Below are 26,222 nucleotides of genomic sequence, written 5' to 3'. Positions count from 1 at the left end.
GGACATTCCCTAGTAAACATTATTTAAAAATTTAGGTAGCCCATCACAGATGAATAAATGGAGTCTTTAATAAATAATGATTTACAGTGTAACATCCTATTACTACTGAGGTATTTTTCTTAAAAATTAATTAATTTAAATTTTCTTACTTAAATTTTCTCTAAAATTTTTCTTGTAAATTAACTTGATTCATTGAAATCCAGACTGTTTTCTTAGGGATGACTGGCAAAAAAAATTGACCAAAGATTTTATACAAATCATGAAACTTACCCTCCGAGACATTAGCGGAAGTGTGTTTCTTATTGACAGAAGATGCAGCATTTCAGCTGGTTGTTTGTAATGGATTGTAATAGCATCTTAAACCAGAACATGAAAAATGTGTTTAGCAACTAATCTTTAAAATGAAAAGGGAAGAAATGGAATAACACCTTGACATAGGAAGTGTAACATACGTTACATCTAAAGCATTTTTTAAACTCACTCTTAGGGGTGAGTAAGAATTTTACTTTGTCATTCAGTCATTGGGCAGATGGTACAATGGTTCTTGGTGTAAAACTGGACAAAAAGGTATATTTCCTTATATGATTGAAATGTCTGTATTGAATCACCAATGCTTATAAGTGATATAAAATAAAATGTAGTTTGGGTAAAAAATGCAGAAAAGTTTATTAACCTGAAATAAATTATCACAGCTAAGCTATAGTGCTGGCTAGCATGATACACTATGCAGAAAGGATTTTTTTAGCCATGTTTAACTAATTTTTTTACTAAGATGCTTGGAAAGTATCTCTTTTTTTCTGGCAAGACAAAACTGAAGGAATTAAGTGAAATAACAACAGTGTAAGCACATTCCTTGAAAAGAAGAAACTGGAGTATCAGTGCTTTTCTGTTCCCAGAAAGAATGTTATTGTAGTAACACATTCCATAGAAAGTTTGATGCATTTTAATGAGTAAGGTATTTTATCCTACTTTTATTGTGGCATAGATCCTTTTCCATATGAACTTTATGAACTTCTGGCATCCATCTGTTATGGTTCCAGTTCATAGTTGTTGTCAGATTGTTTGGACAAACTCTCAGAGATTTTCTAAGCTAATGACATTTATCACTGGTTCTCCTGGGAAATGAACGTTTGTTGACCATGACTCTTCTGACATTACAAAGGCAATTATTTTCAGTGGTATGGTAGCTCTTGTGATGAGAGCTCTTCACATCACAGGGCTACAGTTGCATCTTTCCACTACTCCTGTTGTAAATAATTGAAAGAAAAGTTTGAAAGGGGATGAATGGCTCCCTCGGAGAGGAAATCACACAGAGGATTAATGTTCTGGTTCTGGCAGGCAGGATTATAGATAAGCACTTTAGGTAGGAACAATGTTCGAGTGGGGAAAACAAACAGGGAAGTAGTAATGGTGACACAAATGGTTTTGTCCGAAGTGTACAAAAACCATTAGACTTCAGAAATTACTCTCTTGAGCAGATTGCCTGATAGCTGACCTGAAGCTCATTATCCATTGTCTAAGGGAGAAAAATGATAAGCTATTCTGCACTTTTGTTGCATAAAATTAATGAACTCTGTTCAGCAGATTTATAATAAGACAGTCATTTGGCTCATAGATAACTGATAGACGTAGTGTGTATCACATTCTTTTTTTTTCCTAATTTGTTAGAAATAATCTAGATTTTATCTGTCAACTAATTCAAGCCCAATGATAAGTTCCTCTGCTTGTTAAAATTTCCCATCTGTAAGGGAAAGATAAGAAATTAAAAGTTTCAAGAAGGGGAAAGTCCTTTCTCTTTAAACCTTCCTTTGATTACTGTCTGCTCTGTTTCCAGTCTCACTTGTGATGTTATGTTCAAGCAGTCTTCTGACTGTCCATCCTAAAGCTATAAGCCACATTTTCAGCCCTCCTGTGACATCTTCCCCATAATTCTGCTTTTCTGTACCTCTAATGTTTAAAACCAGACCTAAGGGAGAAAAAGGACCAGAAGAAACATGACCTAGTGCAAAAAATACAAATTTGTAGCTTGAAACAGCTTGTAGCAAATCTTGCTTCAGCAAGTCAACCAATAAAGGCCAGTTATCTAAGTCTAACACTGTCTCCTAAACCACCTCAAAACAGGTGATTGCACTGGCCCATGAGTCAGCAATGCAGTCCTTCATGGGTTGTTTCAATCAGTAGAAATTAGAGGTTCACAGAAATTAGGGAGTGTGCCTTATGCCCACAGCTGAAACAGTCCATATCTGCTTCTGTGCTGGGAATTTTCCATCACACCCTCTCGGTTCAGACACATTTTGTCTATCTGGATGACCTGACTATGTGGTCTTTATACCCCAGAGTATTTTCTAAACAAAGTTGGGAGCATAAAAATGTATTGCTCCTCTAGGTTTCAGAGAGATAAGAATACCTACCCCATGTTATGTTGCTAGTTATAAGGATGTAAACCACGAGAAGGTCGCAGTAGCTAATGGCGTGGTCCCAAGGTTTATCCGTACAAAAGAGATATTAATCTAATGGAGTTTAAAGAGGAGTAATGATTTCCTCCCTCTCATCTGCTTCACCCCATTTGCTCTTTTTTGTTTGATTATATACAAAACATAAAAAGTGAACAACTAAGGTAAGTGATGTGTTTCTAGGGTTGTCACGCCTTGTTTCTTGATAATCATTATAATCCATATTCACTGACAGGAAGATTTATTTTGGCAGCTGTAGGAGGATGTTGGTGACAGATTTCTACTTTGTCAAACTATAGTTATTTTTGTGAAGGTTTCAACATGCAAATAATTAATATTTCCCTTTTTTAAAGAGTGTTTCTGTCGCTACTACACTGATTCTCTAAGTACACTTTATTATATAAACACTGGCAATTTGAGAGGTATTCCATCTCTGTTTATGTCAGTGGGTAGACCAAGACAAAAACATGCAAAATCATTGACTTACCTAGATACCCTGTTCAAATACTATATGAAACAAAAGAGGAAAAAAGTCAGCTAAAGACCTCCATCTGTGCCTTGTGTAATCAAGCTAGCGAGTGATATCCTCTTTTTTTAAACCTTTTACGTGGATTGGAAAAAACCACTCAGTTTTGTAAACCAGGCCATTGTGTAAGTGGAATTGTGTGCCATTTAAAGTGTGAAAGTATTTAGCTTCCTACCACCTTTTCTCCTCCACAGAAGTCTTACTGATTTTCGACATTTACATTTGCAAAAGTCTGTCAAGGAGCAGTAGTATTCTGGTCATGATTAGTGAATTTCTGTCAGTTTGTGCCTATAATTTGCAAAGCATTTTCTGAACTCTGTGGATAAAAGAAAACAAGATTACCCTAAAGCTGAAATTTGTTAAAATGGACTAGAAAATTCAGTCAGGATTCAACTTGTTCTTTGTGGACTGACTTATTAAAAGTCAAAAAGTAAATTCTTTAACTGATTTGAAAAAAGAGCATATATTACCCACAATTTTTTTTAATTGTAACATTAAAATGACTGTTCTTTAACTGAAGAGAATCTCTTATTGATTGAAATTCTACTAGCTTGAAATTTTCCTGTCAGTAGTTTGAATGTCTGTAGAGTGCTTAATATTCTTGTTTTTCAAATATTTAATTTTTTTTTCCTACCGGATAGTTTGGAAATTATACAGAAACTGTATTATTTAACAATCTAAATTTCACATAACAGAAGAGTGATTTTAAAGTCCCTGGAAAAATAAGGGCTTGAGTAAAGAGTCTCTCTCATTTACTGTCTCTGAAGTGCCACATGTACCAGTTTAGTAGTGACCAAAAATCCTCACCAGAGGTGTTATTTTACTGATTGGTGTAAACTGATAGGCCTTCTCAGGCCCTGTGTTTTCTGCTCTTTCCACCTTGCCTCATAGTTTCATGTAAAGGCTGAGAATGTATATATGTAAGTTTTTCACACACTCAGAAAGTTTTTGGACATACTGATTACATTACATAAAAATGTATTACTTTTTTTCATGGGTCTTTGCTCTCCAGAGCAAATGATGCATTGCCAATGCTAGAATCACCACAAAAGGATGTGGGAGAATTATCACTGTGTTAAGAGATTGCTTCAAAACTGGAAAAAATGAGCAGAATATAAACATCCAAATGAATATCTAGATGAATAATTCATTTAAGGAATCCTAAGCAGATGGATTTTTACTGTTCTCTCTGAAAAGAATCAGTACTTTAGGGACTGTGGAGTGGATGAAGATTTTTTTAAGGTCACAAAGTATTTACTTACCCAATTGTATCAAGTAGAGGAAAGGGGGAATTCAAGGTGTTATTAGGACTATAAAATGAAGCGGCTTCATAAAAGGAAATTAAACTTTCTAACAGTATATAGCCTAAACCAGTGTAGTTGGTATTTGGGCTGTAGCAAGCCTTCTCAAAGAAAATACTTATATGCAATCAAAGAAAGATATAAAATCTGTTTGATAAATCTAGTAGGCTCTTCCCATCTATCTTCTTCAATACTTTTTTCTTTTCCATCTGAAAGCATCGTCATGTGATCAAGAACTTCAGTCAGCCCTGGAGGAAGCAAAACAGCCCCAGAAAGACAATGTGTTCATTCCAGAGTGTGCTCAGGGCGGCCTCTACAAACCAGTGCAGTGCCATCCTTCCACAGGCTACTGCTGGTGTGTTCTGGTGGATACGGGACGTCCCATCCCCGGTACATCAACAAGGTAAGGGAGTACACGTTCAGTTCTCAAAAGCTGTAGTGAGAACATGCCCTAGTGTCCATGGACTATCATGTAGGTTTCTGTTGCTGGTGGAATTATGTCTTATAGTTTTTTTCCACTGTAAAGTGAAATGTTTTGAGAGACATCAAGAATTAGGGCCAGATGGCCATGGGCTCTTTCTGCAAGGACACAGGCAGTTTGCTGTCCTATTCCTCTTCTTTACTCCTATTTTGTGCTGGGAATCCAAGGGTTGGAGCATATAATGAATAATCCCAGAGGAAATTTCACAGTCCTTACCCTGAATATAAAATAACCAAGTAAGATGGTCTATGACAGAAACCATGTCCAACCTCAGAAATGCTTAGTTATTTTTCCAGCAACCTCCTCAACTATTTCATATGACAGGCTTTGATGGAACAACTCCTCGGGAAGTCATTGAGAGGAAATATCATTTTAGTGTGTTATTAATAGAAGGTTGGAGTTCAGTCATCTCAGCTGAGCCGGATATATGGTAAAGTGTTGTGAGCCACACAGTGCAGATGTAGGCAAAGCAGATATCAGGTTCCAAAGGATGCTATTTAGGTTGGTTATTGAGGTTTGGCACTTGTAGGAATGCTGTAGAAGCTCATATAGAGCTGGCAAGCAGCATGGGTATCTTGATGCAATCATAACTCTTTTCTAACTCAGGCAAAATCATTTTTTAATGATTTGCATAGGGTTTGTGAAAGAAACACACATTATAAGCCACTTGCTGTAAAATAGTATATTCTTGGAGAGGCTTTTTTCATGTATTCTTCAAGTGCTGATTTATTGCTAGCTGTTTATACCATGGCCTAGACTATGCCAATTACAGTACCATCTGAAGTGGACTTGATGATCTTAGAGGTCTTTTCCAGCCTTAGTGATTCCATGATTTTATGACTTAAAGTTGCTGTTGATCTACTGATTCTGGCAAGTTGAGGTCCATAAATGGTGAAAACAGAATAGTCTAAATTTGATCCTGAAACTATAGGATCAGTATACATATTGTGTGAGGATGTAAAGATGACTTTTAGAGATTCCTGATACTCCCTTCTATGCTCTTTCTCTGTTCTCCACCCTTAGGTTTGTTCACTGTTTCTTCTTTTTAGTAATAATCTTTCTTTGAATGAATAACTTAAATAATTTTATTTCCTGTTCCCTAATTTGAGTCCAAATAATCTTCTTGTGCTCATCAAGCAATGGGGCTTCTGCTGTGGTTTTGTTTTTGTTGGGTTTTGGTTTTTGGTGGGGTCTTTTTTGGTTTTTCGTTTCTGTTTGAATTTGTGTTTTTTCCTGTGTGTTTTTGGTTTGGGTTTTTTTTGGGGGGGAGGGGTTTGTGGTGGGGGTTTTTTTGTTTTTGGTTGTTTTTTTTTTTAGTTCTTACTGATATCATTTTATTATAGTCACAGAATACCTGAGATTGGTAGCGACCTCTGGAGATTCTCTGGTCCAACCCCTCTACTCAAAGCAAGATCATCTAGAGTGGATTGCTAGGGCCTATGTCCTGTTCATTCTGAGTATTTCTAAGGATCAGGAATCCATAGCCTCTCTAAGCAGCCTGTTTGATCACCATCATAGTTAAAAATAAGGGATTTTTGTACATTTGCATGAAATTTTCTGTATTTTATTTTGTGTCCATTGCCTTTTTTCCTGCCTCTGGACATCACCAAGAAGATTCTGAACCCCTTTCATTATTTTCCTCTCTTTGGATACTTAGAGACAACATTAAGATCCTCCCTGAGCCTTCTCTTCTCCAGGTGAATGTTGTCAGCACACTTTCCTTACTATATCAAATGCTTCAGTCAATTATATTCATGGCCCTTTGCTCCACTCACTCCAGTATGTCCATGTCTCTCTTGTTTGGGGAGCTCAGAGCTGGACACAACATTGCAGATATGTCTCATTGTCCCATTGTGAATCAGAGGGAAAGGACCTCTTCCCTTGACCTGATGGGAGTACTTTTTCTAATGCAACCCTGGAGGCTGCTGGCCTTCTTTGCTGCCTCATACTCAGCATCCATCAGAAATCCCGTGTTCTTGCTTCAAAGTTGCTTTCCAGCTGGTTGGCCCCATCCTGTACTGGTGCAGGGTGTTAATCTTTGCCAGGTGCAAGAATTTTGCATTTTCTTTTTTTTGAACTTCATGAGATTCCTGCATTTCTGCAGCCTGTTGAAGCTCCTCTGAATGGCAGCACAGCTGTCTTGTGTATCAGACACTTCCTCCCAATTTTGTATCATCTGCAAACTTAATAAAGTTGTTCCATGTCCCATCTTCCTGGTCACTAAGGAAGAGGTTAAACAATATTGTCTCTACGAGCTTTGGGGCTTTCCAGTGGTGACTGGCTTCCAGCTGAAATTTTGCTGCTGATCCCAAATATTTGATGCTGGCTGTTCAGCCAGTTTTCAGCACACCTCTCTGTTCATTTATCTAGTACATACTTCATCAGCTTGTCTATGAGAATGTGATTAGAGACAGTGTCAAAAGCCTAGTTAGAATTAAGATAAGTAATATCTGCCTGTCTCACCGTATCCACTGAGTAAGTTACAGAATCATAGAAAGCTGCAGCATTGGCCAAGCATGATTCCCTCTTCATAATTCTATCCTGACTACTGTCAATCACCTTCTTCTTCATATGTTTTGAAATAGCTTCTAGGAGGATTTACTTCATCACCTTCTCAGAAACTGAGGTAAGTCTTTCTGGCTTATTTGACTCTTCCTTGCCCTGCTTGAACACAGAAGTGACATTGGCTTTCTTCCAGTCCCCAGGAGCCTTCCCCAGTCAGTACAACCTTTCAGATATAATTAAGAGTGGCCCACAAATCAGCCAGCTCCCTCAGGACTTGTGGGTGCGTCCCATCAGGTTCCATGGAGTTGTGTATATCCAATTTGTTCAAACAATCCCTGACTTGATCCTTCACCACCCAGGATAAGTCTTCCTTGCTCTAGACTTTACTACTGATGTCAAGGACCTGGGATTCCTGAAGACTGTTTTTACAAGTAAAGACCAAGGAGAAGGTGCCATCAAGTACTTCTGCCTTCTCTCTGTCCTTTGCCACAAGGTCTCTTGTCTCACCCAGCAGCAGGCTCACACTTCCCTTGTCTTCTTTTTGCTGCTGACATGCACGTTAGAAGTTCTTCTTGTTGCCTTCATGCTCCTTAGCAGATTCCTAACCCCATCCCTGCACACTTGAACAGTGTCTATTCCTCCTGTATCAGCTGACCCTTTCTATGCTTCCTTTTTAAGTGTGAATTTTGTTAGGTGATCTTTGCTCATCTGTTCAGGCTTCCTGCCACCTCCTGCATGTCAGGATGAACCGTTTATGAAACTGGAGGTGATGATCCTTAAAAATAAACCAGCTTGCTTTCCTATTCATATGTATAGTGCAGTATGTGCCCTTTTGGCTCCTACTGTCATACAGACGGGAATTCTAGGTCTTCCCAAGCCCTTGATGAATCACCTATGGACCTAGAATCAGTCTCTGTCTCTTTTTTTTCCTGTTTGGTCTGCTGGGCTCTTGTTTTTGGCAACTACACAGTCACTCAGCTGTGGGAGAAGAGGCGGCAGGAAGAGCTTTCACTGCTGCATGTCTCTAAGGTTGGAAGACTGGAAAATTGGATTCAATCTTTCCATGCATATGGTTTTGACACAGAAGTGCTCTGCCTGATGACTGATATTAAAAAGATCAGCTGCTGTGTTCTTGACTATTTCTAATTTTTCAGCTTTGTTAGACTTAAGGTCAGTCCTCAGTGAAGCTCTGCGGAAGTAAAATTTAGTAATATCCCCAAAGAGGACATTTCTGAGCACAGATGGGTAAGGAGAGTACTCAGTTTTAGGAATTTCATACTAAATAAAGAATGACTGGTGTATTTAGGAATCTACAATCTTGGTAAACAAGCAGGTGGGATTACTGCCTGGAGTTTAAGAGGAATGTCTAAACGTCATTTCTGAGAAATATTTAGGTGGGCTGGAATCCCATTAATTATTTCTTGATTTTAATTTTTTTTTCTATATTGATAAAATTAAATGGTTTTTTTCTCAGGCAGAGGGAATTAAAGGGGGATCAGAATACTATGAGGAATATACAGTTCTCTTTTTGTAATTCTTGTAGAATGGAAAGAATGAATATGTGAGTCTTTCCTACTTTAAACAACCAGGAGCTTTTGAAAAATTTTGTGTACTATCTTTCAGTTTTCCACTGCAAAATACAAATTAAAAGATGTTTAAACTCTGCTGTAGGAACAGATAACATTAGTACTCCTGGTAGCAAGATGGATGCATAGCATACTGCAATCTCTGTTCTGCAAATAAGAACTGAATCACTGAGGGACCACAATGAAAGGATAGACAGATCTGGGAAGCTATTGCCAGAACAGCTCAATATTCTGCGTGTTCTTTGTTTTGAATGTATTAATGAGGATGACATTTGTCATACTATAAGGTTTTGAACACCTCAATAAATGGCAGTCACATTAAATAAGATCCTCAAAATGAAGGGAAATTATTAATATTCATTTACCTTCTAATACACTGTCATCTGAAAAAAAGACAAACCATTTGTCAGTGAAGGTATTTCAGAAAAAAATAATCTTACTCTAGAGTTAAAATAAAGTTATGTCAATGAAGAATCTCTCTAGGACATTTAAGACAGTAAGACTTAGAAGAAATAGATGAAGTTGTGGAAAAAATCTGGATTAAAAGGAGGCAGTGCATTTAAAGGGTAAAAACAACCATTCCCACAAAAGTCTATCAGTGTGGTCCTCACCAGCTGGCTCCCAATGCCTCTTGGAAATCACAGCATGAACCTCACCCTTTTTGCTCAGTGGGGGCCGTGGGGCTGTGTGACTTTTGTGACTTTTTAGCAACTAGGATCTTGTGCAGAGTACCCCATACTTGCACAAGATTCTCTAAACTTAAGAAAATCCATAAATAATCTGTTTCATGAAGCTGCCCACACTGTAGAATCCTTCCTGTGGACGCCTCCGTCTTCTACTGCTTTGTACACCTCAGTAAATCTCATCACTTCCCAGCAGACTGATCAGAGGTATAAAGCAGTTTTCATAAGCCCTTGGTAATTCTAGATATACATTTACTGCTAGGGATTCTTTCCCTTTTTAAATTCAAAAGAGTAACTTGGGATGTCTTTTAACTACACTATTTTTAACCTGACAGTGCTCCATTCTGACATACTATCTCGTTCCCACTCTTTCTCCATGAAAGCTGAGGCAAGTCTGTTTTTCTTATCAGTTTTAAGCATGGCTGTTCCTGTATGGTAAATTTTAAATGACTTGTTTTCTTTCTTCAGTTGCTTTAAAGACTTAAACATAGACTTTTCACATTGCAGCATTTTAACAACTACTGGGCTTTTATAGATTTAGTTTGTGTATGATGAACTACATGTGTATTTAACAAAAATATCAGCCAGAAGGGTAGAAGAGTAGAGGCCAAAATATAAAATGAAGGCACAGAGCAGCCACAGTAACGAAAAAGAAGGAGGGGAATGCAGAGTCAGGTATCAGATTAATCAGGGGCCAGGCTCTTTGCCAGATACTGCATTAGTGAGTATTGCTCAGAGACTTCCCTTTCACTGTTTTCTTGGCTGATTGAAGTGGTCATACATCAGGTGTCTGAATCCAACCCATGTTATCAAAGCACCTTCTATTTCTGCCATTCTATAGGGTAAAAAAGAGTCTTTAGCTCTCCCACGTCCAAGAAAACAACACTGTACCTTCTTGCAGCAGCCAAAATTTGGTGGGCCAGTAGTCAGTTTCATCAGATGATGTGTAAATAAATTAAGCCCTCAAAGGAAAAATAATATTGTGGTTTTCTATGCTGCCTGATAATTAAGATCAAAATATTTAGGCATTGCTTTTAGAAGCAGTCTGGCCTGAATCCAGAACATTGCCACCATTCAATGTTTCTAGAAATATTTTGTTCCAAAAGAATTTGGATTAGTATATTTTAATATGACATTTTATTATGCCACTCAGTAAATGTGATTTTGGTGAAGTTAGAGTAGGAGAACTTCAGTTATATAAACTATGAAAGAATCTAGATAAAAGAATCAGTGAACAAGTACATGCACACACATGTAAGTAGACACAATTCATGTTCGTTTAACTGAGAATTTAAACTTTCTCTGAAATGCTACATGCTAAGTTCTGCAACTTCAACCTATGTTAGGATAATAAAGTAAAAATCTCTCAGAAAGAGATTCTGTCGAGGTGAGTGAAAAACCACCATGCATTGATAGTGGGACATGGAAGAAGAGATGAAATTCAGCAGCAGATGCTCCCATGCCTCCTGGTCTTGCATAAAGGATATTGCTGGTGGTGTTGCGTAAGTCAGTGTTTGTTGGAAGTACAAATAGCACAGTTTCTTGTTACCAGTTGGACTAACAAAGTGACTTTAAGTAAACTCAGTAAGCATAGAAGAGCCAGAATATTCCAGCAACAGGTGGAGATTCAATTTTTTTCACAATTCACTTCAAGCAGCTCCAGCCCAATTACCTTCCTTCTGTAAATCCTATCAGTTCTTAACTCTTGTTCAAAACATTTGTGGTTAACCCTTCTTACTTAAACTATTTTTTTTTTTTTTGAGAAGATACAGTAACACATGAATTTAGAGCTGCAGTAGTACCTAACTGCAGTACCTGCCTTGCTGTGATTTTGAAATTGCTTCTCTGGCGTTTCCCAACGTGAATACTGTTTGCGATATTGTTTGTGACTTTTTGGTTTTGTAGGTGGAGGACAGCCTTATTTTTTTTCTTGATTCTGTGGGGTTTTTTTGGTATAGTTTTCAAAATAATTTCTATTTTGTACTAATTTATAGCAATTCTTTAGTTTTCCTCCCAGTAGAAAGGGCTTTAGAAGAGAGAATCCTTTTTTAGTTTGGTATCAACTCCTGGAGCATAGAGATGGGTTTCTTTGGGGGAAGTGAAAAATAGGCAGATGAGGTTGCATTGCCCTCTGAATGAAAATACAGGCTTATTCTGTGACTACAAGAAGGTAAGAGGTTTTTTTTGGACTACAAAATTGGAAATAAATTAAGTCTTAATCAAATTAACCTTGACTGGTTTTATTCTCTCCCTGTGTGTTCTTTAGGTATGAACAACCTAAATGTGATAATGGTGCCAGAGCTCACCCAACAAAAACAAAGGATTTGTACAAAGGACGCCAACTTCAAGGTCAGTGAAACTGATAAATTTAAGTTTATGCATTTCAACGCTTTATTTATTCACTGCAGTAAATTAGAAAGCAGTTCCTTACACTATATCAAAACGATGTATCTTTTAGAAATCACTACATTGATTTGCCACTAACTGAAGTCTTTGACTTTGGAGCAGTGTATGTTAATTTGGGTCTTGGGATATTGTCAGAGAAAGAAAGGCTCATTTTAGTCAGTAGTTTAATGGCAGTCACATTTACTTACTGGAATTATTCTTTGCTCCTGTCATATCAGGGAAATTGGCAAATATATCCAGGATAACTTAACCTATACTTCATAATCCTTGTTCTAGCAAAATCCATGGGACATTTACCTCCATCTTCAAATCAGTCTAAAACATCTATCCATCTTACTTTCCTCCAAGAGTATCTTTGTCAATTTGCCTCAGAGTGATACTTTTTTTTCATTATTCCCTGTTGCAGTAAAAAAATGTTGGTATTTATTAAAGTTTTCATTTTTTTCACACTTTTTATAATCATGTGAGAGATCTTATCTATGGATAGTTGAGCTACACAGAATTCAGTAGACTTCCTTAATTTTTGAAATGGCTTTTTAGTATGCCTGAATAACTTGAGGTGTAGCAGGTTTAGTGATATTGCACATTATGAGAGAATTACAAGTCACTGTCAGCCATCGTAAAAAACCAGAAAGAAGTAAATAATATGTGCAGACCTTTCATGTCACGAAAAATATTCTAGTTTAGCCACCCAAAGAAACATTTAGACAATAATTCTCAACTAATGTGCCTATCAGTGTTGAAGTGCATATTGAATGAACACACATTAATATTCTCTGTCATGAAATAAATTTAATTACAAGGTGTAATAAAAAAAATACTAGCTATAACTCTATGTTGTGTTCTACATACAAGCTAATCAAACGATCTGGTTGAAGATGCCCTGCTCATTGTTGGGGGGCTGGACAAGATGACCTTCAAGGGTCCCTTCCAACCCAAATTATTCTGTGCTATTTTACAACTCCACGGAAACCAGTGGAAAGTTAGCCATCTGCAAAAATTTATTTCACACAGCACTTCCATAGTTACAGACTTGGATGATTACTTGATTTTATGTGGCGTTTTTTTCTGAGTGAGAAGAACTTGACTCAGAAGATACTATAGCAGAGCAGAAGTTGAACAAGTTTTGCTGTTGAAAATATCACTTCCTGGTCAATCTTACCTTTTGCTAAATATTTTGCAAAGCATTTGCTAGATGGAATCTTAGAGGGAGAATGGGCAGGTGAAGGTTTTTAAGATTTCATATATCTAGTTTTTGTCTAAACTGCTAGTGCTTTTACAAAGTACAATAATAAAGATTTATCCAAAATCAAGTTACTTTTCCAGTGAACTACTTCACAACAATTTTCGATGCTGCAAGCTCCTACCTGATAAATTAATTTTCATTAAGTTAGGCCATGGCATTTTTATTTTCCTTTTTTTCCATTATGTTATTTGCATTATGTGTGCTTTAGTCCAAAAATCCACTACAGCAATGCAAGCATATAATTACCATAATTGATATGTATGACATGGATTTGCTCTCTCTCAGGTTACTTAATCTTTGACTTCCAAATGCCTTGTGTTATTTTAAAATGAGGCAAACACCAAAATTTCTTAAATGCTTACAGGTTTGCTAGAAGAATCACCTTCTTTTACTCTGCAGCAGCATGGAATAAGTACATGCCTGTAGAAGTAATGGGGAAGAGGCTACTTCCCTGTTGCAGTTGTGTTAAGATGGCTTTTTTTTCTTCTTTCTCTCTCTGTAAAGCTAAATGCACAGGTCTTCAAGTGGCAAATTTCCCTCTTATCCTGCAAACTCTATAACAAGTAAAAGGAACTGAATTTTACTTGTTCTTGATCTTGTACAGGTGTTTCTAGTTGTTAACAAGTAACACAAAGTTGTGCAAATAGCTAATATGGATCAACTTTTTAATAGCAATGAATCACTGTTCAAAGTTTCTCTATTGTAAGCAGCCTTGCAAAGGCAAGTTTGCATCTGTGTTGTCTAAATTTAAATGTAGCATTTAATTTCTGAGTCGTGCCAGGACTGAATAAAGAAAAAGTATGTTAATTGGATACTTATTTTTAAGGAATAATACATTTTTGTAAGGATGGGTTTGCTTGATTTGCTGATTATAGCCACAAAAATGCAATAGCCCTGGGTGAAACCACTGTGACTGCCTACCGTGTAAAACCAGGAAGATTTTAAAATTAATTACTTTACTGCTATGAATGATCTTAAATGGGATAAACCTCACTGGTAGATCCTCAAGTGGATTAAATTGGCATAGTTCTGCAACTGCACTGATTTATACCACCTGAAAATTTGAACCCATTATATGCTAAGTCAAATATTTTTAGCAATAATTTGAAAATAAATCAAGATGCAGTTTTTGGCAAGCACTGATACCTCATTAAGGCAAAATTGTGGAAGGTGTCCCTTAGAGTCTACAGCAAAATTCCCACTGATTTAAACCTAGCTAAGAATAGTCTTTACATCCTAAGGTAACCTTATATAAAGCATCTGAAACTGAAGGCTAGTCTGGTATTTGTAAGGACGATCCAAGCCACCTGTATCTCTTAGTTTGTGCTGGAAGTTATATAATAATAATAATAATTCTTCCCGTTAGATTTCTAGTCCTTTTTTTAAAGCCAGAGCATTTTTCTGAGGTTACTTGCGGTTATGATCCTTCTCAGAAGCCGAGAAAAGGAGTCCAGAGAATGTCACATACTGGGGAAACAAAAGGGTTTTTTACTTTTCTCACAGTCAGAGTTTTCAAACATTTGTATTTTGACCTTTTTTTCTCCTCTGTGTTATACAGTACAATGGAAGCTTGTGGTGAACTGACATATTCTGTAAAGTCTTGAATAGTTTTTCCATACTTTGGATTTCTGGTGTGTTAAATAGGAATTCGGTTTTCTACATCAGCTGATCAAGAGCATTTAAAAGGGTATAGCATGAAGGCTAGTTAAACAAAACGTATAGTATGATGAAATGAGGTGCAGGTGCTCCTGTTCCCAAAATCATGAGTCAAATTCAGCCAAGCTTAAGAATTATCAGTTCCTGACAGTGTAATTTTTCAGGCTGAGTCTATGGGTGAAGGCATTTTCAAGCATTATATGTATACTCTACTTTTTAATAATCAGTAAAACATTTTTAAGCACATATCTGCAATAGGTGTATATTTATTCATAAGTTGTGTAGATGTACTATGGTAATAATAAATTAAGTATACTGTAAAACATATCCAAATATAGAAATAGAGAAAGGATGAAATAAAGCTGAAATAAACACAATTTATTTTTTTAAATATCATCTATTAATAGCACAAAAAATATTTTCTTCCTGCACTCCAGTTGACTGTCATGTGTCTCCCCTGGGGTACATGCACCCTACCTTGGATACAATGAATAAGCTTCCTGTTCATAACTAGTCTTGCCTCTGCTCTAAGCAACCTGGAAGAAAAGGACTTTGGTACGTAGGAGAGCAAGACGTGATAGCATACTGAGACAGTGCCAGACTACTCAGATAATTTGTCTCCAGGGCAAATCTTTTTCTTATTTGAAAAGTATGCATTGAAATCAAGAAGTCTGTGTTTTAGGCTCTGCTGTGTGTGAGGGCTGGATAAACTTGGGTAGTCCTTTATATGGTTTAAGATTTTTGTATTCTTACCTAACCTGGGAATTTATCTGTTTTGCCTGTAATATGATTTTCATTACCCAGACCTGAAATTTGAAAAGTTAGTGGAAAAATTTTTAAAGTATTCTGGGAAATGTAATTTTGTGCATATAATATTTTTTAATTAAAAGTATCCTTACCTTTTGTGCAGGACAAAACCGACAAAACCAAACAAATGAGTTAATGGCATACAAGTTTCAGTGAGGGACACAATGTCAAGCTGGATTTTCAGGTTTTACTGGGTTGCTATGATTTTGTTGATTTAAGTCAGACCACTAATTTTGTTCACATTTTATTTTGGTTTGTTTAAGTTTCTCCTTTTCTTTAACACAATATGGGGTTTTTTGAAGTTCCTGCAGTTGTGATACTTCCTTTCATACAAAAGGATAATTTGAGAGGGGAAAGTATAGTTTGGAAACGACAGTGCCTCTAGCAGTAATACCATCTAGTGATTTGGTCAGTGTGCAAATGTAGTAAATCAATCTACTTAAAGTCTTGAAAGTCTCTCTTTTCTATTTTCTCTAAATAGCGTAACTCTTCGCTACTGAATATCTTGTTTTCCTGAGATGCTGATCTCAGTTTACCTAGCTGTAATTCAGTAGAATGTGTCCATTGCAGTCAAGTTACTGTAGGGTTCTTCTGGTGATGTAAGATCAGCATTTCACTCCTATTTTTGTCCTTCATGGCAATCCCTCACTTCAGATGCTTGTTATTACAATTTTGATTCTAGACCATTTCTCATAAAAAGGTGAGTATTTCAGGGTTTTAATAACACTGAGTTAAGAAGCATTTGAAAGGTTTCAATTTTTATTGTCTAGAGTTTATTCGGTGCCACAAGAAGGATCCAAATTATTTTTGCACAGCCTCTCTGAGATAGATGTTGAATTCTCTGTGCCCGCTCCTCCCCACAACCCAAATCTGAAACCCAATGCTTTCCCTCCAGGGCCTAAGCTCTGCTAATCACTGCGGTGGTACTTTGATGGTCTACAGTTTAAGTCAAACTTAGAACTTTAAAACTATTATTCAACTGAAATGTCTTGATGCAGGGAACTTGTATAGGCAATCACTGTACTTAATAACAAAACAAAAAAATCACTTAATACTCTTCCTTAAATATGAACTGCAGGTTGTTTTCTAATTTCGTAGCGTACTACTGACTCAGCTCTTGTGTTGACATATGGGTGTTCTTAAGCTTAGTTTAACCTTGGCATTCAAGCAGTTAATGTTTTCTCCTGCAAATCATGCATGAGAGCAGTTTAACTCATTTGTTTATTTTATTCTTGTGTTACTTAAGGGAAACAAAAATATCCTAACTGCTCAATTTTCTTCCTATTGTATTGGCTTCATTTACTGTGTTTCTGATGGGATAATCCTGCACTGACCCTGAACAGTTTATGTTTTGTGGAGCAAAACTCATGATTTAAGGTATGGGTGAATTATGTGTGGATAAGTACAGTTTACTTTTGGTTGTTGGCAGTATATATTTTTTCCAAAGTTAAAGGGAAATAGTCAGAAGCACTCAAACCATGATGATGCAACACCCACAGCCAAACAGCCATCATATGAAGTGTCTCACTTCAAGGCATCTTAAAAGAAAAGGAAGGTGATAGAGGCTTAACTGCTTTTCCTTTTGAGGTTCATTCCATTATGCAGTGGTTCCACTTTTGACCATGACTGCATCAGATTTCATAAGGTGCCAGAGTATTCCTCAGCTAAAATGCTGAGGTACCACCACTGTCCTACCTCATCTAGCTTATTCTGTTTTCACATAGTCCTTAGTTTCCTCAGTGTAGTCTGATACCAGCACCAAGTAGAAACTAATCTTACCTTCACTTTCTTAAACATTTGAATGACTAAAACTTTTCTTGTTTTCAAAGGTATCAGATAAGGCATAATGCAAATTATATACACATGCCTGCCTTCCCATGAGCTTCAAATTGTTAGGTCAATTGGCATGTAACTGTCTCCACTGAGTTGCGATTTAAAAGGATTATATTTTTATGATGTAACCAGCTCTTTGGCTGTGTGAGCTAATCCTGAAAATACTCCTTTCTGCTATCAAGTCTTAAAGCTCTGAGTTGTCAGCCAACCATTTGAAGTTGCCGGCTGTTTTGAATGAGCCTGTAATCACTGCCCTGAGCTCTGTGCTGTTCTGTTTACCAAGAGCTACTTAGCAAGAAGGCTCTGTATGGAGCAGAACTACCTAACAATGTCACTATGAGCGGGAAATGTTGGTTCAGATCTGGTGTGAACCTTCATGACAGTGATGGCAAAACTGAGCAGCTGCATGGTGAGTGGATGGAGGGGACCTGCCTGGAGCATGGTGGGATCTGTAGGGAGGACGTGAGGCTCAAAAGTGAGGTACAACTCCCAGAGCTGGAAGTTAGGGATGGAAGCAGAGTGAAGCCCTCATAATCCAGAAGGAAATGGTTAGTAACATTCTGTGCAAATTAGACACCCACAAGTCTGTGGGCCTAGATAGGGTGCACCCAAGAGTAAGGAGAGAGCTGGCAAAAGACCTTCCCAAGTCACTTTCAATCATTTACCAGCAGTCCTGGTTAACTGAAGAAGTCCCAGAAGGTAATAAGCAAATATAACACGCATCCACAAGAAGGGTTGGAAGGATGATCTGGGAAACTAAAGGCCTATTGGCCTGACCTTGGTACTGGGGAAAGTCATGGAGCAGATCATCATGAGTGCCATCACACAGCATGTGCAGGACAACCAGGGGATCAGGCCCAGCCAGTGGGGGTTTATAAAAGGCAGGTCCTGCATGAGCAACCTAAGCTTCTATGGCAAGGTGACTTGCTTAGAAGATGAGGGAAAAGCTGTGGCTGTTGAATATCTAGACTTCAGTAAAGGCTTTTACACCATCTTCCACAGTCTCCTGGAGAAACTGAGGCTTTTCTTGGCTTGAACAGGTGCACTTTTCACTGGTTTAAACACTGGCTGGATGGCTGGGCCCAGAGTGTGGTAGAGGATGGAACTAAATCCAGTTGATGGCTAGTCACTAGTGGTATTCCCCAGGGCTCAGTATTGGGGCTGGTCTGGCTTAATATTTTTATTAATGGTTTGGGCAAGAGGATTTAGTGCATCCCCAGTAAGTTTGCAGATGACACCAAATTAGATGGAAGTGTTATTCTGCTGGAGGGTAGGAAGGCTCTGCAGAGAGATCTTGACAGGCTGGATCAATCGGCTGAGGCCAACAGCATGAGGTTCAATAAAGCAGAGTGCTGGGCCCTGCACTTGCATTGCAACAACCCCATGCATCGATATAGGCTTGGGGAAAAGTGGCTCGAGAACTGCTTAGGAGAAAGAGATTTGAGGGTGCTGGTTTACATTTGGCTGTGAGCCAGCTATGTGCCCAGGTGGCCAAGAAAGCCAGTGGCATCTTGGCCTGTATCAAGAAAAGCATGTCCAGCAGGACTAGAGAAGTGGTGTTTCCCCTGCACTCTACACTGGTGACAGCACACTTCGAGTGCTCTGTTCAGTTCTGAGCCCCTTACAAAAAGGAAGACATTGAGGTGTTGGAGAGTGTTCAGAGAAGGGAAATGGAGCTGGTGAAGGGTCTGGAGCACAAGTCTTACGTGGAGCAGCTGAGGGAGCTGGGGTTGTTAAGCCTGGGGAATAGGAAGGTCAGGGGTGACCTTATTGCTCTCTAAAACTACCTGAAAGGAGCTTGTAGCCAGGTGGGGGCCAGTCTCTTCTGTCCTGTCTCAAGTGAAAAGATGAGAGGAAATGGCTTTAAGTTGTGCCTGGGGAGGTTTAGATTAGGTACTAGAAAAAAATTCGCACTAAAACAATGGTTAGGCATTGGAATAAGTTGTCCAGGGATGTGGTGAAGTCACTGTCTCTGGAAGTGTTCAAGAAGTGTCTGGGTATGGCACTTGGGGTTTTGATTTATGGGTGATTAGGTTGGTGTTATGCTGATGGTTGGACTAGATGATTTTGAAGGTCTGTTCCAACCTTGATGATTCTGTGATTCCGTGCAGAAGGGTGCTGGAGGGCTAGAAACATTCCTTGTCAGTCCCGCAGTGCTGGGGTAGGAAGGGGAATGGCTGCTTCCCCTCCCAAAGCAGTTGCTGTCTCCTCTAGTATGGGTAGTGGTGGCCTGGAGAGGAGGTTGGGCAGAGGCAGTAATCCTCACCACTCCATAGCTCTGTGGGTCAAGCAAGTGCTGAGGCCACTACTATGGCTTCAGAGCAGCTGATCCTCCAAAGAGGACTCAGTGTCTTAAAACTACAATAGATTTCCTTGGGCTTTTGAATTTAGTAACTTCAATATTATTACCCCATTGTCCGGCTACATAAGCATATTTTAGTCTCCCAGTGGGCGATTTTGCTCCACACTGAGGAAGTTTTGCAAGTTATTTTTCAAGGCTCTGCGGATCATATTTATTTCCTGCACACCCTCTTCTATTCATGTCCTCATCCTGATTTAATTAATAATGATCTGGCCACAGCTTTCATACTGCTTTATTTTTGCCTCAATTTGTAGTAATTTCTTATCAAAATGAATCTTCATACAAACCTACAGTAGAAATATTAATATCTGAAAAAAATATTCTCAAGCACATACCCTAAGGCTGCATAATGTGGAAATTGGTCTATAAAAATTACAGTGAAAGCATTTGTGTTACTAGTAAAATGGCAGTGAAAGACACAGCTGTTTCACAGCTAACAAAAGAGAAAAGTTTGCTAATTAAAGGTGATGCCACTGGCTCAGCAATAGCATTTCATTCATTGCTCTATTTCATATTAACCTGTAATTTTATGTTTATTTTAAAGGGCTATATTAGGACTAATAAACACTGACTTCTTTTGCTTCTCAGCGTTTGGCTATGCCAAAGAATATAAATTCTGTTTCTCACCTCACTTGCTGCTGTCCTCCTTTTCCAAACAAACCCATGTTTGAGGACAGCAGTGCCTGCTGTGCTGTTCTATGCCCTTAGGTCCTGCTGTCAGTGTGAGCAGTGGAACACCTCCAGGAGAACATGCCCAGAAGGGTATCAGGCTGGTTTCCCAGGAGGTTATCTCACACCAGCTGTACAGTTACATTTAATCCATAATGCTATATTTGCTCTCCTTTTTTTTTTTTTTGTAATAGCAAAAAGACAAAGAAGGAAATGAATTTGTGTGAAATATTTCAATGCAGAGAATGGCCTAATCAAGAAATCCAAAAGAAAGTGCAAAACAGTACATGTTAAACAGCTTTGTTTCTTTTAACAAGGGCTATTCAGAAAATACTCGTGAGTATTAAGAAAATCAAGATACTTACCGTGTTTTAAAGAAAGTCTAAAGTTTGCAATGAAAATACCACAGACCCTTTTAAAACAGCTCCAAGTACATGATTGTAGATACTGAGATAGTGTCTGTGCCCGGATTTCACTCTAAAATGAGTGAAACTCTGATCACACTGGAACCTAAAAGGGATTAAAAAATGTGCCTCATTCAACAAACTTTGATGCTGTATTCTTAAAACTACAAGCTTCAAGAAATGCTTTTAAAAAATCTTGAAATAATCTCTGGTATAGTGAAGACATGGGAGAGTTATCTCATAATAATGTGGGGCAACTGGATTTTAGCTCTTGGGTAAGCAGTAGGAAAAAAACAGCACAGGAGGGGAAGATTGATATAGAATAACCTCAGCATTTTCTGCCAGAATGCCTGCAATCATTATCATCTTGCAATCTGAAAGCTGTCAGGAACAACTCATATTAAATGAATGGAAAAGGTGAAAACCTTTTAGTGTGCCAGAGCTGTAATCATAATGAAAAATGACACCTGAATCTTATCATGACAGTGAGTGGGAGACACATAAGACACTATTTCCTCAAAGGCACATTGGTGTGGGGCTTCTCCTTTATAATCTGATAGAGTAAATTGAATAAAAACATGCCATGGATTTCTAGCTCTGTTCCCTTCAAAATGGATATCTTTTTTTGTTGTGTTTCCATACTTGGATGCAAGTTCTTCTTGATTATGTGGCAGAAACAACTCTCATGTTTAATATCTGGACAGGGAAAAATAAATGTTTTCATTTCAGATTAAATGTGTATCTGCATCTATATTTTCAAGAGGGAAGAGCAATGGTTAGGCAATTATTCCTTGTGTTTAGTCACTTGGAGAAGTGTTCCAGTTTTCAAATAAAATGAGCACTTCAATAACAGTGAGTTCAGTGGGATTTTCAGTTTCCAGGAATTTTGAAAATATCCGGTAGTTACTATAAACCACCCTAGAAATTTTGTGTTTTTCATCGAACTGTGACTTTTTGAAATGCAGATTTATGAGGCTAGGGCTTGTGAAAAATTAAGCCAATGCAAGACTTCCCTCTCCCTAACATTTTGAATAACTTAATGTGTAATACAGTAATAACATCAGTCATTACTCAGCTGAGTAATGACTGAAAGTGTCAATGAAAATGAACAAGATGTAGTCAAAATTTTTGATGTTGATCTCACATCAGTAAGTATATTTTTCTGAAGAAAATATTTTTGTTTTAGCTTGCTGAAAAAGGGTGAAAAATTTCCTTCTCAAAGGCTCTCAGTTGTGGGGGCCTAGAAGTTGTATTCAAACAAGGAATAAGATCATGTTTTTAAAACCACTGAGACAGTCTCGTTTGCACTACTATGCAATTTATTAGGCTGCTGCAAAAAAGAGATTACTTTGTTCATTACTTTGTTTTTTTGAGAAAAAGTCTGTCTGACAATCAGAGAGTCCATTCAATGCTCATGTTTTCTAAATACTAGTGTAGCTTTTGTGAGACCAGTGGAATTGATCACCAGTACAAGAGGCAAAGTCAGGTTTGCACATCTCACTGAGGTTGACTTTATTTTACAAAGTAAAGTATCGTTATTGAACTTGGTTTACGACTGAGACTCAAAAGTAATGCCAGGTTTTGTCCTCCTAATCATAGGGGATCAAAGACGTGATTAACTTTACATGTTGTGTCTTGGTAAGGAGGTGCTGCAACCTTGGTGCAGCCACAGATAGAGGATATCATACCTGCTATTGTTAATACAGAGAACCTGCAACCAGAGGTGGGCTTGGGAAGAGTCTGTGCTTAGTATTGTTAATTGTTTGCGTCACAGTAGTTTATAGTTGTACAGTCTGGGATCCCAGTGTCCTGGGTGCTGTGCAAACCCAGAATAAAAAGATGATGCCTGGAAAATTGGCAGTCTAGCTGATTGTAAAGCCACTTGGACAATGGGTGGACAGATGCTATCAACTGGAGAGGCAGTGAAAGTTCCTGCCAATTCTTCAAAGTGTTTCAGTGTGCCAGCATGTGTCACCTCCGTTTCACACTGGCTGAGCTTAAGCCAGCTGGCTTTCCTCCAGGTCCTTCTTCGCACCAGGTATTTAGACTGTAGAGAATGCATTTCTCTGGGCTCAGTGAAGAGATGTAGAATAAATACTCTTGTTCACAGGGATGACAGTGTATATGAGACTATCTCAGTGTTTTTCAAATAGATGGTGTTGTTAAGTACAGCTTATAGGCCCCTACAACTGAGAGCCCTCAAGAAAGGAATGAAATGACCCCATTCAAACATCTGGGAATTCTTTCAAAGGGTTCAGAATGCTTCATGAGGTTCAGAAATTTGCTTCTCTCTAGCTCAGCAGGAGTACTACTGTTCATAGATTCCTGATGTTAGCATATGGCAAAAATCCATGAATAATTTTGGGAAATAAATTAGTCACAAATTTTGCCCTTTACATTTGTGAAGTTCTTGAATTTGTTTGCTATCTAGAAATGTTTTCTGGTAAAGCCTTTTTCTCTGTAAGTCATCCACAAGCAACTCATTGTAAATATTCCTAAAGTACAATTCATGACCTGCTGAACCCTGATCCTGCAAACAGTTACTCGCATTCTTCTTGTGATTAGTTCCATTAAAATCAAAGAAACTTTTACATGTGGTTGTAAAGTTAAGCCCAGGCATAAGTGTCTGTAGGATGAAGGTTTTGGTTGTTCCATAACCCTCGATATTCTTTGTGCTATGTAGTCTCTGATTGTTAAATGAGACACAGGCAGTCAGAACCAGTGCAAAGTCAGGGTTTTTCAGTCCCAGGGAATTACTCCTGTTCCCTAACTGCAGAGCTATAGAATGCATCCTTACGAGTCTGAGGTTTGGGTTCTTTGAGTGCATAATCCAGACTTGCTGGTAGTGATCCGATTCGAAATTAGCTTTGGAACACAGTTAAATGTAAAACGAAGGTCATTGAATCAAACTAATTTATGAAGCAGAGAGAATATTCACCAGCTTTTTTTATGGCTTCTTAATCACTACAGACCCTTCTGTGTTGAGAACTTTATAATGGGGAAAAGTACTGATAAGCAAATTCCTAGGCTTTGTAGCCAGCCACAGTTATAACAGAAAACATCTACTAGAGCTGAGCAGACTTGTTTGCAGAAAATTAACCCAGAGATTGAAAAATTTACCTGGCTCACTGAGAAGAAAAGCAGAATTTAGGAGTAGCTGTTGACTGGCATATTCAATTATGTTGTTAGCTGTATTTTGTGTACGATACATCTGGTGGTGAAAAGAATAGACAGCTATGGATAAGTATGGATTTAATACCTAAATTGCATTTGGCATTTGGCTCTACAATCTCACTTGCTATTATTGCTGTGTCTCTCTCATTTTCAACAAACAGGAAAGCATCATAAACAACTCCACTAGTTGTGTACCTATGTGTACATGTGTGTGTCTAAATACAATCATCAGTGACTAAAAAGAGTTGCTCTTTCATGTATGCTGGAAATATCCATATCCTAATTTCAGTTCAGAGAAGTAATATTTAATTGGTCACAAAACAATGTCTCTAAACCACTGAAAATAAAAGATTCCTGGTTTTTCATTAGGATGTTTAGCACATATTCCTACCCTTGCAAATTTTTCAGTGTATTTGTTGCTTGTCCTTTAGGCTTTGAATGCAGAAAGTTAATTTGGAGTTATTTAGAGAAGGATTTTATTAGTTAGAATTTTTGTCTCTCACTGAGATCTGTGTAGCTGAGTTCACACTGTCAAAGAAAGAGCTGGAAGGATACAAAAATATTCCTAATAAAATTTTCTTAAACTCTCTGAAATATTTATAAAAGAGAGTTTTCAATTCTTTTTTCCCAAAAATAACGTGCACTTGTACAGGGTTTAGGAAAGTGCTTGTAGAAATTTAGTAATTTCTACTGGTGCTTGTTTGGGGTGATGTGTGCTAGTAATTTCATCACACAGGAATAATATGTTTCTAATTTATGTAGATTAAAGGTGTTTATATGATAGTCAACATAGCTCTAAATTTAAATCTGTTTTTGTACTAACATTCATATTTCCACACAGGGATCCTCTTATGCCTCTCAACTGACACTCGTAGGAAAAGATCATAAACAGGTTCTACTTAAAAATGTATTCCATATATGTCCTCAATAGTTTTATCATGTTTTGAAATGAACCAAATCCATTCTGCAAGCTGTATCCTATCTCTGCTGTTTGTAATGAATTGCTGTGATGCACCTTAGAGAAAGAAATCACAGTTTTACTTAGCCTCACTCAAGCTGACTGTACTATGCAAATATAAGAACAGTGATTTTGCTATGAGAAATTTAAAATTCATTGTGTCATTGTATTAATAATAAAAAAACAGTAAATACATATTTTGCCAATATTTTCAGTAGTTGATATCATCCACATGATTATATAGATAACTTCTTGAAAATAGGTTTGTAATTGTATGCTTGGCAGTTACTTGCTCTAAAGAAGAATTTTATTTTATTTAATCTCAAACAGTTGTTCAAATTCTGCTTCTAATTCATTGCTTTGAATTGAAAATAGGCTCACTGTAACGAGTTCTGTTAGAGTTTAAAATGGTACAAAGGAAACCAGTAACTAGGACAGGATACCTACCAATCCCTACAAAGAGCTCACTGAAGAGAACTCTGATATTAGTATTTTTATTGCTTTTTATTTTACAGAGGGAAAGAATAAGTGAGATTAAGTAGCTAGTGTTGTTAGGAGGTTTCAAGCAGTGTCAGTGTTTCAGTCCAGGTGTCTCTCATGAATACTGACTTCCTGGGAAGGGGTGCTGGGACCTGGAGGGAATATGTCATGTCTTCTTCTCTCCAAACATTTGAGCAGAGATTCGTTCTTCTGCCACGGCTCTCCTGCTCCAGAGCAACACAGCTCAACCCCAGACTGGTGGGGCTGCAGGACATGAGGCTGGGCTGACACCATCTGTGTGCACCACTGTGCCGAGATGAGTTGAGTCTCTCAGCTCCTTGCACACATGGCAGAGGCCAGCTCACACAGGCCTGAGTCTGGGCTGGGGCTGAGATGTGATGAATGGGCTCTTCTTATATTTTCCTGTCAGTGAGATTTAGCAGGGGTTTTGAACTGTTCCCCTACCAGAAGTGGGATGAACTGCTCTGAACAGCCCACTTTTCCTGTAGGCACATGTATGTGCCTGCATTTTTTTGCCTAGAGCTGGTTCTGTGACACATTCCTACGAGGGAGAAGAGTCACTCTATGCTGTGTCAGTGAGCTCGACAGCCTCAGGCGATGCTGGGTTCCCTGCACATACATGTGGCTCCTTGAGCATATCCACACTCTCCATTTATCAATGATTTCTATGT

The 26,222-nt window shown here is 38.0% G+C and overlaps 1 protein-coding gene across 4 annotated transcripts in view; it reads left to right on the top strand.

Annotated features, from left to right (window-relative positions):
* The window catches only part of SMOC2 (SPARC related modular calcium binding 2), a 140,719-nt gene that overhangs the window by 92,153 nt on the left and 22,344 nt on the right, over positions 1–26,222 (top strand). For all 4 annotated transcript variants that reach the window (XM_048298604.1, XM_048298603.1, XM_048298607.1 and 1 more), the window contains exons 8-9: positions 4,497–4,683; positions 11,802–11,884. In XM_048298604.1, coding sequence (XP_048154561.1) covers positions 4,497–4,683; positions 11,802–11,884 — 270 coding nt within the window. The remainder of the gene's footprint in view (positions 1–4,496; positions 4,684–11,801; positions 11,885–26,222) is intronic.

This window comes from Corvus hawaiiensis, chromosome 3 (assembly GCF_020740725.1).
Source record: "Corvus hawaiiensis isolate bCorHaw1 chromosome 3, bCorHaw1.pri.cur, whole genome shotgun sequence".
NCBI classification, from domain to species: domain Eukaryota; kingdom Metazoa; phylum Chordata; class Aves; order Passeriformes; family Corvidae; genus Corvus; species Corvus hawaiiensis.
The sequence above is the reverse complement of the archived record's forward strand: the minus strand, read 5'-3'. Positions and strand labels throughout refer to the sequence as shown.